Consider the following 13964-nt stretch of genomic DNA (forward strand, 5'->3'; position numbering starts at 1 on the left):
AGAAAGCTTTCACTGATCATATTATATTAAAGCATGTTTGTACACACAAACTGTCATATATGCATCTATTACACTGCAGAAAATATTGCCTTCACATTTTGCTGTAGCGCAGGTTAAATATTGTAATATTTTGATATTAAGGCACTATATCAAAATATAAAGTTTCTTTGTTTTAAAAGTTTCAAAATGCTAAAACTATCTGTTAATTTCCAGGTTTAAATTAGAGATAGAAACCTAGATTTTCAATAACTTTTTTTGACTTAAACTTTGGGTTGTTTCTCACCAAAACCTATTGTATGCCTTCAGAAAACCTGTAGTATAATGTACATAGTTGCATGGATTACTTTTAAGATATTTTTGGTCCTTTTTAAAGGAATATTCTGGGTTCAATACAAGCTCGATCAACAGCATTTGTGGCAAAATGCTGATTAACACAATATATAAATATATTAAACTCTTTCCTTGTTTACTTAGAAAACAAGCAAAAATTACGTTTATAGTAAGGCACGTACAATAAAACTGAAAGGGGCTAATTCATAAATGCAAAAATACACATAGTTCCAAAAGTATAGCCACAAGATGTAAACATTATACGTGCTAACATGATTGCAGTGCGATAAAATTGCTCAATAACCTAATCAGTGTAAATGTTTATCTTGCAACTTTGATGCCATTATAACACAAAAGCGGTAAACCCTGTAAGTGTTTTTATCCCACAAAAATCAGAGATTTTTTCACACTAAAATCATGTTAACACATGTAATGTTTAATCATATGGCTATTCTTTTGCATTTGAATGTTTATGTACTGGCCCAATTCACTTGCATTGTAAAAGCCTAACTGTAACTGCAGCTTTTGCTTTATTTTTTTAAGTCGAAAATATATTCTATAGTAAACAACATTATGCCACAAATGCTGTCGATTGAACTTAACTTGTATTGAACCTGGAATATTTATTTAAGCTTTAAAGCACCATTGTATTGAAAAGACGGTCTGCGATATTCCTAAAAACATCTCCTCCCACATAAAAATTCATACTGGTTTGGAACAACGTGAGGGTGAGTAAACTCCATCATTTTGGACCCCACTGTATAAGACCATGCAAATATGTCTATGTGCACCTGTTTCTGTCTCTGAGTGTGTTTGTGCATGAGTGTATATGTTTGTGCAGGGGGATGGGGAGGGGGAGGCATATGGAGCAGGCAGCTCTCATCGGCGTGTGTCCACTCCATCTCCTCTCCTCCCCTGCTTACAGTAACTGGCTTTTTGCAGCACAGCTGCCAATGGAACACTGTCAGTCCCTCTATTCACCCTTAGATTTGTTTGCTGTGTAATTACAGTTCACCTAACCTTTGTTAAGCCCTTAATCTGGAGGCCTCATTGTGGAGTGCACGTGTCCGACACTCGCTCAGGGGGCCAGAGCTACCCGACCCGGGTTCTCCCTCATCCTCCCACCCCTTCTTCTTTTCACACTCGGGTCTAGAAGTGTGCTGATCTACAAAGACCTGAAGGGGACATAATTAGCAGACTGACAGCTAGTGTGAGGAGAAACAGAGGAAATCTGAGCACAATGGCTTCAACTTCTATACAGCACTCTAAATCCACTGCCATGTGCCGCCCGGAAAACACATTCACTCTCATTTGTGACTATTGTGACAACTGGCTATTGTAATTCATGTGCTGGAGGGCACACTTTGCCAATGATGTGAGTGGCACAAGTATTATTAGGTGGAAATGCTGCTTAACAAATGGATGTGAAGTTTAACTGTCATTCAGCTGCAGATCCTGATGGAGTACTCGGAGCTCTCTGTCAATGATTGTATGAGGATCAATGCATAGGGACAGTGGACAGACAAATGAATAACAGGCCACACCGAAGTTAGAACAACAAATATTCTGTGTCTATCAATCAAAAAATAAAAAGTCAAACCTAAAGGGACTTAAAAGTTTGAATTGAAAAGTCAATTTCCTCGGCCAAGCTTCGTAACAGAAGTTTTGTGTTTGAATTTAGTCGGTTGGTGGTTATGAAGCTTTCAGAAAAGCAATTGTTCTTAAAGGAATAGTTCACCCAAAATTTTAATTCTGTCTTAATTTACTCACACTCATGCCGTACCAAAACCTGTATTACTTTCTTTCTTATATAGAACACAAAAGGAGATGTTTTAATGAATATCAGAGACTGTTTATTCAATACAGTGACAGTGGATAGTTCCTCACATAAAACTTTAAAGGAATATTCTGGGTTCAATACAAGTTAATCTCAATTGACAGCATTTGAGGTGTAATGCTGATTACCACAAAAAAATTATTTCGACTCGTTTCTCCTTTTCTTTAAATTATTTTTTGTGGTAATCAACATTGTGCCACAAATGCTGTCGATTGAGCTGAACTTTTATTGAACCCGGAATATTCGTTTAAAAAAGGACCCAGTTTATAAAAAAATAATAAATCAGTCCATGCAACTCGTACATCATATTTCAAGACTTCTGAAGGCATATGATTTAGGTTTTGGTGAGAAACAACCCGCAATTCAAGTCAATTAGCAAATCTTGACATCCTTTGCACATTCATGAGTGCTATGAGAGAAGCTCATTCACAGTGGCTTGCGTGTTCAAGCAAGAACTTGAATAAGTACTTGCATGCCACTGTGAACAAGTTTCTCTCATAGAGGTTATGAACGTGAATGGACGTTAATAGTTTAACTGAAAAATGACTTGTATTTCGCATTTCGTTTCTCATCAAAACGTATCATATGCCTTCAGAAGACTTGGAAAATGGCGCACAGGTCACATGGACTACTTTTATGATACTTTTGCGTCATTTTTAAGCTTAATTGTAAGAGTACATTTTGACAGGTTTTTTTATTTTTAGGTAAACTGTTTCTTTAAAGGTGAAATTTGTCATGTTTTTGGGTTGAAAATTTTCTCATCTCAGCTTAATATGTAGAAACAGCTATCAAAACATTGCTCTGTTTGTTTGAGCAAGCCAACCAGCCTGACACAGCAACATTGTGTCAACCAATGGTGAGAGCTTGACAATCGGTTTGTCCAAATAATGAAAGACAGGGGGAGTGTTTGGGAAATTTGGTGCCTACTGTAAATATGAATAGTTATCTTAAATAAATATATAATATTCTTATAGTTTTAATTAAGTTACCATTATTTCTAAACCCTAAAGTTAATAATAACTTTTAAGTGGTCCTAATTAAACAGTACTTAAAAGTTTGGAATCTTTAAACTTTGGCTTCGAGTACTACTAACTCAAAATTATCAAGTACAAAATTGCAGCTGTGTGGGATACCCATAAGCCCTTGCGCTTAAATAAATGATGTATGTTTGGTCAAGACAAGGGAACCTATGGAAAAATATAATAATTGTTATTAAAAAATGTATACCGTCTTAATTCTTATGACTGTTGTTGTTGTTCTGTTGTAGCTGGTTGATAGTTGTGATTTGTGTGAAGTCACCATTAGGGTGATTAGTGTTACCTCTAGTGAACTTGTAAATGTGAAACTAAATTATTAAATTTAAGTTATTCTTCTCTACTCAATTGTATTTAACAAAAGTGCAGATTTATATGTACTAAGAAGTACTGAGGAGAACCCAATGTGCCATATGGCTAACCGAGATTCCAGCCATAATTTCCCTTATACTGTATAAGACACGCTATAACTCAGTTTAAATAATTAAATAAAAACAATGATACTTTAATCACAGATGAGTTGTTTACTTTTAACTAGTAAACTGTACTTAAATAATTAAGTTCACTTTACTTGATCCAAATAAGTGTTTACTTAGAAAAAGCATGCAAACTTCAGCTTTAAGACATAAACATAGTATGCATCATAAATATAGTATGTCATAATATAGCCCACTAGTAATAGAGTATGCATTATACAATTGGAACTTCTAGCATTCTGGATGGTGCAATTGGAGAGAATCTAATTTTGCAAAACTCAGTGAGACCAGACACAAAGCTCAGTTTGTTTTTTTAGGCCTGAACACTATTAACAGCTTCTAATTGTCTCATTTATCTTTTCAGTGTGACAACTAAACTCAATGTGTTATTGATATCTCATCATGTATAAGGTATATTTACAGCGGTGTAGTATCTGTTTTCCAAACAGTGGAAGAATTCAATGAACTCTAGAGCAGACATTCACACGTGACTGTGTGTGTGTGTGTGTGTGTGTGTGTGTGTCAGAGAGAGAGGAGGCATGGTAAGCACTGCCCAGGAGTTATTGATTTGATCTGATGTCTGGATTTGGGCGTGTAAAAGGCCCTTGTGGGGATTGTGCTCTCTCCCTGTGGCGGCCCAATGGCCCAATGATTAGCTGCCCCTGCATCTGCTCCTGATCCATAATGAAACAAATCTACAAGTTTATTTTTGCTCTGTTTATATTACTAATACCTGAGCAACAGACATACATACACTATCTGAGGTTATGTGGTATTGATCAAGTGATCAGGTCATCATACAAACTAAGAATGCAGGATTGCAGGACCTTGGTGGGGTCTCAGGGGAGAAGGGATTGGAGTCCAATGGGTCAGCTCATGATTAGTGGGAGGGTACAGTTAAGGTTTAACCCTCGTTCTAATCAATAGCTGATCATCACCAGGGCCACAATGCTATAAAATTAAGACATGCATGTGGATGGGCTGTATACTGTAGGACAAAGCTGTAAAAAAAGGTGCTGACATTTTCTAAGAATAATGTAATGATAACAGAGAATACCTGCAAAATGTAACACTCCATATTTACTTTGATGTTTTATTCACTAAACAGTTTTGGTGTTTTAAATATACTCTTAAAAATAATCTGCTTGAAATTCTAAAGAGAAATATTCTAAAACGAAATAACCTTAAATACTGTACAATTCCTTGGTATTATTTACCATATTTAAATAAACTAATTATAATGATAATAAATACAAATAAAATAAGGTTCCATTCGTCAGCATTAGTTAATGCATTAGGTATCATGAACAATGAACAATATTTTTTTTCTACAGCATTTATTAATCTTAGTAAATGTTAGTTAATAAAAACACAATTGTTCATTGTTAGTTCATGTTAGTTCATAGTGCATTAACTAATGTTAACATATACAACCTTTGATTTTAAAGATGTGATACTATATGTTGTAACTAACATTAGCCAAGATTAATAAATGCTGTAAAAGTATTGTTCATTGTACTTAACTAATGTTAACAAATGGAACCTTATTGTAAAGTCTAACCATAAAATTGATGTTCTCAGTTTTTGCGAGTTACTTAAAACAATTAGTATCCCTTGGTGTCCCTGGTATTATTCGCCGTATTAAGATAAACTAATGTTAATGATAATTTTAGCTACAAAATAAAATAATATAAAATAATCCTTGCTTTTATTGAATTTATTTGAATTAAAAAAATTACTAATATTTTATAATGCTATTTTAAATTAAAAGTAAACTTTGAGTAAACTAATAGTAATACCAAATGTTGCTACAACAAATTTGACAAAAATTACATCATTGAAAAAAAAAAAATTATAAAATAAAACACACAAATGATTTAAAAATCCACCTCAGTTGCCGTTTTTCTCAGATTGTACTTTTGACCAAGAAACCGATCTAATTACTTCATGCAAAGCTGTGAGCAGCTGTTCCAAAGTTATAAACCTGTAATACATGGTCAGTTTGCTCTCTAAAACTTCCGAGCTCTGTCCTCCTTTCACTTTACCTCATTGCAATTTGTGGACTTATCAGGCTTTGTGTCATAATTGCAGTGTATCTCCGATTTATGGCCTTTAACTGCAATAATAAGCTCCCCAGGTGAGTCCATCTCCACCAAAAGACAGTAGAGACATTATTAAGATGTCTTTGTCTGTTGCTTTTTAACCTCTGTGACCAATGGGTTCCATGTGAATGTCTGTGATGACCATCCTCTCATGCAGGTGATATACCCCAGTGACCTATTAGATGATGTGCTTTCCATTTAAGTACCTGTTTAAAATCACCACCTCAATAACACACTAATGAAGAAGGCCAGAGGGGTAATTGCTCCAGTTTTTGCCCTTGAAGCCTTTCTCCAGGTGTGACACAAGTAGCATTAGTAGGTGGATTTAGCCCTTAGTGGTGAGAAAGACTGACAGGGGACATTAGCATCAGCAGTGGTCAGTAGGTGTGAAAGAGCACTTCGGACAGCCCTTTTACAATTTTGTTTATTTCACTTTATTTTACTTTACAGTATACCACCCAAGAGCTTTATGTTCTTAACCAGGCCCAAACTTCATTACATGTCTTTACTTCCCTTGTACTCCCCTTTTAGGAGTTTTAAGTTATTGTACTGGGAAAGCAGCCATTACTTTTGCGTCATGCTGTAAATCTTTTTGTGTTCTATTTGTGTTCTTGTCCAAATGAGGTCATCACTCTCTGTGCACGCAGCTCTCAACAGTTGCTCAGCAGGATAGAGTGAAATATTGAGGATGATGATGGTGGTAATTATTGGTGATTTTCCCCAGCCCTATCTGTTATTAGGTAGCACTGCGTCATCTTCTAACTGAGGAAAGACAGACGATCAGTTCTCAGAGGCAACATCTGGTTTACTTCACTGATTATTGGTCAGATTGACAATCCAAACTGTTAAGTCACATGGGGGTCACAAGAGGTGAGGCCACAGATCTGAAAATGCACTGTTGCAGTGAAAGTAGTAATACTGCCAAAAAATACTTTATACACATAAAACTTAAATTATGTCACGAATGAGGCTGTACTATTCTGGCATTTTCTCTGTTATTCATTGCAAGTTTATCGTCATCCAAAAGACCTTGTTTGGCCAGCATTCAGTGAGCTGAAACAGATTTACACACACAGAACACTGCAGCAAAGAGAATGAAAGTTCTCTATCTTAGTCTTGATTGGGCCAAGACCCCTGTTACTATCTAAATAACATACATTCTGCTCTGCCTTTAATTACTGTTTTCATGCACGGACAGCTCTGATGAGTTGATTAAGATAGACTTTGCTGTTCCAGTCTCTAGCTCCGTGATGAATTAGTCTCAAGCTTATTAACTGACTTATTCTGATCAATAAATCGCCGGTGCTGAACACTGCCAGAACAAAAGAAAAAATGCTTTCCACTACATACTGGGAAAAGGTAATCAAAGCAACACAATTATTGGGCTAACTAAGCACCGCTCGTATGAGGAGGTATTGATAGGCTGATTTTTCATTGGTGGAATACAATTGGAGGAATATCAATGGAGTTGTTAAGAGTTTTATGACTAGTAATTAAAATTATTCAAAAGTGGCTAAGAATTATGTTTAAATATCTGACCTTTGATCTGATATCAGATTCACAATACAAGCATAATGACCCTGTTTTTTTCTAGTGCACTTAATGCATCAAACTTCTTCAGACTATGTTTCAGACTGTTTCAGACTATTGATCATGGGAAAGCCTTCAAGTGGGTTTTAGTATAATTTGTGATGGTGTTTATGTTTGATAATGTGTGTGAGATGGTAATGACGTGAGATGGTAATGATATTATTCAGTTTATGGAGAAAAATCGGACAAGCCTTGGGCATGCTAGCACATGTCAGCTGTCAACTTTGTACTAATAAAACAATAAGAAATAGTTTGTATCTGAATTAAAATGTCGGTTCTCCTAACATTAGTGTTCCCTCTGCTAAAAGGATAGTTCAAAAAATGAAAATTCTCTCATCATTTACTCACCCTCATGCCATCCCAGATGTGTATGACTTTCTTTCTTCTGCTGAACACAAACAAAGATTTTTGGAAGAATATTTCAGACCTTTAGGTCCTTTAAGTGAAGGGTGGCCAGAACTTCGAAGCTCTAAAATCATAATATGGTAGTCCATAAGACTCTAGTGGTTAAATCCATGTCTTCAGAAGCGATATGATAGGTGTGGGTGAGAAACAGATCAATATTTAAGTCCTTTTTCTACTATAAATTCTCCTTCCTGCCCAGTAGGTGGCGATATGCACAAAGAATATGAATTGCCAAAAACAAAAGAAGAAGAAGAATGTAAAAGTGAAAGTGGAGATTTATAGTAAAAAGGACTTAAATATTGATCTGTATCTCACCCACACCTATCATATCACTTCTGAAGACATGGATTTAACCAGTGAAGTCTTTTATGCTGCCTTTTGGAGCATTCTGGCCACTATTTACCTGCACTGTTTGGAACTACAGAGCTGAAATAGTCTTCTAAAAATCTTAATTTGTGTTCTGCAGAAAAATAAGAAAGTCATACTCATCTGGAATGGCATGAGCATGTGTAAATGAAGAGAGAATTTTCATTTTTGGGTGAACTATTCCTTTAAGGGATTATAAAGGGGTTCATTAATGACCAATAATTCAATTAAAAATGCACTGCAAATAATTAATATTCAGTTATAACAACATGGGTGACTTTAATGCAATAGGCTACCTGCCAAAGTGAACTATTTTACCTCACATGTTATAAATGCTTAATAAAACTATTCAACATTAGTAACCCTTGAAAATGTACCTTAATGTAAAGTGGACACCTGTGATGCATTTATTAAGGGGAAAGATGTACATAAATTTCAGTATTTTTTATGGTCATCAGGCTTTATTATATGACATATGCTGTGAATAAGCTGAAAAAAAAAACTGAAAATTGTTTTTGCGGAGGAGTAACTTAGGTAACTATGACTAGACAAGTTCGGACACCACTCACAGTAAGTGAATGTTCATTTTATGGTGTTATTTTGAAATGTTCAGCTGAATAAATGGTTAATTTATGGCTGCAGTTCATTTAATTGTTTATTCTTGTTTTGATAAGAAAAATAATGACCTAACCTAAACTTAGCCTGTTTTGATTCTTTTGACATCAGTGTGACAAGGAAAGTGACAACACAAGTGAGGCAAGACAATACAGTAATTAATGTAAACAACACACAAGTATGAATAAGGGTATTCATTACAAATTTATAACATGTAAGTTAAAATGCTCACTATTTGGCAAGGATGAAATTTGCCCATTTTATGCATGTTGCCATAACTGCTTTTAAATTATTTATAATGCATTTGTTAATGACATATTAGTCATTTATTAACTCCTTTATTAACCCTTAACAAAAGGAATATTAATGTATTTTAATGTAATGTAAAGTGTTGCCAAAATGTTCAAATACTGACTCGTTTGGTAATGATACCTAATAAACCTACTTTCAGATGATGTAAAAAAGAAATACACATTTGTAATAATTAATTATATTATACATCTCTCTGCTGTACTGACAGAGATGGGCTGCATAGTCGCTTATTTGCTTGGTAACCAAAAAAAAAAAAATCATAACTCAATGTAAAATTCTTGCCATTGTGATAATGACAGTAGTAGTGGCGACAGCTATTTTTAAACTGTACACATAAACACCAAATTATTATTATTATTTTAATTTTAAGTAATATGTTTTCTGAAAATTCTTAGAAAAAATACAAAGCAGAATTTCTTTGTCTGGACAAGGACAAGCTCAAAAAAGGCAAATTTAACATCACCCATGAACACACACACATACACTGCGCTCCCAGTAAGAGTGCTGTCAATCTGTGGGTGGCCTCAGGATGATCTCCCCATGTATGACCTTCTGGTGTGAAACATCTATTGTCCCATGAGAGGTTCTTCTAAAGCTGATCAGAGCTCAGCCTGACCAAATGTCCATCATCACCTATCCTCTGCTCCTTCTAGAAGATATCAAGAGATATTTCAGCCATTCTGTAACCACAACAGCCAGCAATGGAAACAGCAACACATGTTTCAGGGGATTAAATATGTTTTCCCCCTCATTGATCACTAACACTGCTGATATCAATTCAACAGGATATTTTGTGTCAGGAAGTGGCAACACGGATGTAGTAAAAGCCCAGTTATCTCACACAGGGGACTGAAAGGATATAATGGGGTGTATTTTTTACGTAAAAAGCTGCTTTCTTGGCTGTATTGTTTGCGGCCACTCGCAGTGAGAGTTTACCGTGCTCTTTTATTCAACATGCTACTAATGAAGATTGTGTGTAATGGACACCACAGCCTTCCTCATGACCGGCCTTATTGACCTCTGTGTCTCCTTCCCCCTGTGTGTGTGTGTGTGTGTGTGTGTGTGTGTGTGTATGTGTGTGTGTGTGTGTGTGTGTGTGTGTGTGTGTGTGTGTGTTATGACTGTGCAGCACTGATGGGATGCCTTAGGATGATGTTCTGAACCATTAGCTTGACTACTGTGAATGAAAAGCATTCTCCATTGCAGTTGCATTGATCCAGAAAAACAGTGTGAATTCCAGCAAACAGGCATTCTGCATCCGAAAATCTTACTACCTATTTAAGGGTTTATTTTGCACCCAATTATTTTTGTTATTACTTTTTTGCTAATTGCTAATCTATTAAGTAACACAAATTACTAAATAGTTGTCAATTAGTTCTATCAGAAAGACTTGCAGACTTAAGTAAAGTTAACATTTATTTTATGAATATATGAAACAGGAATATAATGTCTCTTTTTGGCATAAGCCCCATCTGGTGGTCCAAAGAAATTGCTACTCGAACCATCAGATCCTGCCGGAGATAGGAGGCAGGGGCGAGGAGCCTACCCCCCTGCGGGATGGGACTTAACTGGTGGTGGTGGGTTCTTGGAGGTTGCCGTGTTGGCACACTAAAACAGCAATGACTGATACATGATTAGATCAGAGCTACCTAGATAATGGCGTGATGATGTACAGCTGCGAGTCTTCCCACTAGAACTATGCTACACTTACATTTCTAGCGAATAGTTCTGATTACTTTAAATAACCTGTTTGGGGGGTAAAGAGTGGCATCTCTATTTTTGTTTGATATGCCACTTTAAAAAATTCATTTATTTTTCACGCATCAGCACGCTGATAAACATGATGTCCACATATGTGGATTTTGGAACATTATTCCCTCAAAAGTGGAAAAAAACTTGTTAGTTATAACCATGTCTGAATAGGCATGTTTGACAGACATGGGACAATGATTATCAGTACATAGATTCTGAATTTATCATGTATTATTTTATTTTAACATGGTTGGCAGTGATTGGATGATGCTGGCCATTACTTTGAATCAGAATTATTTATGCTAATTTCTGATGTAATGTCTGTAACGTCTCAAAAACATGAATAACTAACACTCCTGGAAACCTAATAAACAATTTGATGAAAAAAAAAATCTGAATCTTTCTATAGCTAGGTATTATTGGACATTTCACAACTTAGTCCTGCTGTCCACATATGTGGGCATCACTCTTTACTCTAGAATTCTTTTTTTCTTGTTTATTGGGTGCTACTAGTTACAAATCAAAATGGAAAATGCACATAGCAGTCAGGCTCGGGTCTCAGGTGATTATTTATGGCTGCAGTTCAATTCATTGTTTATTCTTGTTTTGATAAGAAAAAAAGAATGACTACAATGTCAGTTAGAAAAGAATGCTCATGAGAACTGTCAGGTGTAAAGTTCTTTATCAATGACACCAACAGCTCAATATCACTTTGCTTTAAACTGGGACTGCTCTCTGATATCTCATAATTTAGCTGGGAGTGTGGAAGTGTAGCTAAGGGAAATCTGAGCAGTAATACTAACCATTTAGCATATGGCATTCTCAACATGTAAACACAGGCACAGGGCAGGGACTGCAGTAAAACAGCCTTCTGGGATGAGGTCCCCAAAGACCCCATATTTTAACACACACAGCACACACACTCGTATATGTACAAAGTAATGGAGGCTTTCTAAAGTCCAGTCAGACCCCTTATAGCACAATGACAGCCCAAAGTGTGCACATACAGTCCACATGGATCTCTCTCTCTCTCTCTCTCTCTCTCTCTCTCTCTCTCTCTCTCAATCACTTGCTCACTCTCACAAAATAATATTTTAAATATTACAATATTATTTTTCTTTCCTCCCTATGTATGTGCCCACTATATTTATATTGTTAAACAAATTATATTTATGTTTTTGCATTTGTGTATTCAGACATTTATAGATATATATCATTTTGGTTTTGTAAGTCACTTTGGTAACACTTTACAATAAGGTTTCATTTGTTTACATTAGTTAATGCATTACGTATCATGAACTAAAAAATGAACAATATATTTTTTACATCATTTATTAATCTTTGTTATTGTTAGTTAATAAAAATACAATTGTTCATTGTTAGTTCATGTTAGTTCACAATGCATTAACTAATGTTAACTAACACAACTTTTGATTTTAAAAATGTATTACTATATGTTGAAATTAACATCAACCAGTTTTAATAAATGCTGTAAATATATAATGCTGTTAACTAATGTTAACAAATAGAACCTTATTATAAAGTACTAATTGGCTAAATGCAATGTAAATGTATTTTAATTTATAATATTTATTTATATGTGTATAAACATTTATAGTGATATATTCATATTTGCTTATATATATATATATATGTATTATCATATATAGGTAGTTGTCAAATAACTTGTCTATGAACTATTTCTAAAATCAAGACTTTAGAGTAAAACTCTATATATTTTACTACCTAGATAAAATTATATATATATACACATATAGACATACTTTATCCACCAATCAATCAATCAGTCTATCTATCTATCTATCTATTGTACATACAGTAACTTATATGTATTCTACGAATATGTTAGGATGCTCATCTCTGTTTAACCATGCTATATGTTTAAAAAAAAATGCAGAAACCACGTAAAAGCGTTGAAAGAGGGGTGTTAAAAGCAGTTAGATGCCGGAAACACTAGAGCAGGGCTAGAGAGGCAGTTAAGGCTTGTTAGGCTACATTAGGCAGAGAGGGGATTGTAAGACTTCATAAATGTTTCAGTGATACTCAGGGACTATGTCCTGTGGCGGCTCTCCATGGGAGAGATCTGTGGCTTTACAAGCAGTCGCTGTCTCCATAGAGCAGAGTGTGTCTGCTTGTGTGTTCCAATGCAAAGCGAGAGAACATTTTTACTTCACCTTTGCTGCTCATACAGCAGCTATGCATGGGTTACGTCACTAATGGGGCAATAAAACTGACCTAGAGTATTCCATTAGAACTGGGGTCTCCGTTATTGTTTAAATGTTGGGAAGTCTCCTCAGCAGTTTAAAACCAGATTTTACCTTAATGATAAACTAAAAGGAATTATGTATATATTCTTTTGAGAACATTCCATGAAGTTATCAAAGTAATCAAGGTGTTTTCAAGCTAGGTTTGACAATGTAAACAGGGTTTCAAAAGCAGCAGTTATTACTACAATACTATGACTATGACTGGACAGACTCGTTCAAGTCAGCTTACCTTTCTCTCTTCCTCGTTAGTTCTCATTCTGTTATTCAAACAGACATCACAGCCCTCACCCAGATGTCACGTCCCACTCATGCCAGTGTTTGAGAGTGTGTATTTATCTTTGCAGTTACTCCTCCTGACCTTTAAGTACCTTTGGGAGATATAAGGGGTCACTGCCAATTGTCCGATGCACAAAAGAGAGGGTAGAACATTGCTTTTGAGAGAGAGAGAGAGAGAGAGAGAGAGAGAGAGAGAGAGAGCAAAAGAAAGACAGTGACACAGATTCTTTAATCATCCCACTCATTAATCAGATTAACAGACAATCCTGTGTAGGGCAAGGTCATCATCTGACATACACAGTCACATATGCAACATAATAAATATCTCTCAGTGTAATTTAATTAGCTTCTCAACTAGTTTTGCTTGAGAACCCAAATTTAACATTAAAGGAATATTCTGGGTTCAATACAAATTTAGCTCAATCAACAGTATTTGTGGGATAATATTGTTTACCACAAAAAATAATATTTTGACTCGTTCTTTAAAAATAAAATCTAAGTTCCAGTGAGACACTTACAATGGAAGTGAATAGGGGCCAATCCGTAAACATTAAAATACTCACTGTTTCAAAATTATAGCC

General features: G+C 35.3%; 1 protein-coding gene across 1 annotated transcript in view; it reads right to left on the reverse strand.

The window, feature by feature from the left end:
- The window catches only part of ngdn (neuroguidin, EIF4E binding protein), a 30200-nt gene extending 16698 nt beyond the window's left edge, over positions 1-13502 (reverse strand). Inside the window, exon 1 of the mRNA XM_051683098.1 lies at positions 13337-13502. Within this exon, the coding sequence (XP_051539058.1) occupies positions 13337-13363 (27 nt within the window). The 5' untranslated portion in view covers positions 13364-13502. The remainder of the gene's footprint in view (positions 1-13336) is intronic.
- Positions 13503-13964: the final 462 nt, after the last annotated feature.

Source organism: Myxocyprinus asiaticus, chromosome 41, assembly GCF_019703515.2.
Source record: "Myxocyprinus asiaticus isolate MX2 ecotype Aquarium Trade chromosome 41, UBuf_Myxa_2, whole genome shotgun sequence".
NCBI classification, from domain to species: domain Eukaryota; kingdom Metazoa; phylum Chordata; class Actinopteri; order Cypriniformes; family Catostomidae; genus Myxocyprinus; species Myxocyprinus asiaticus.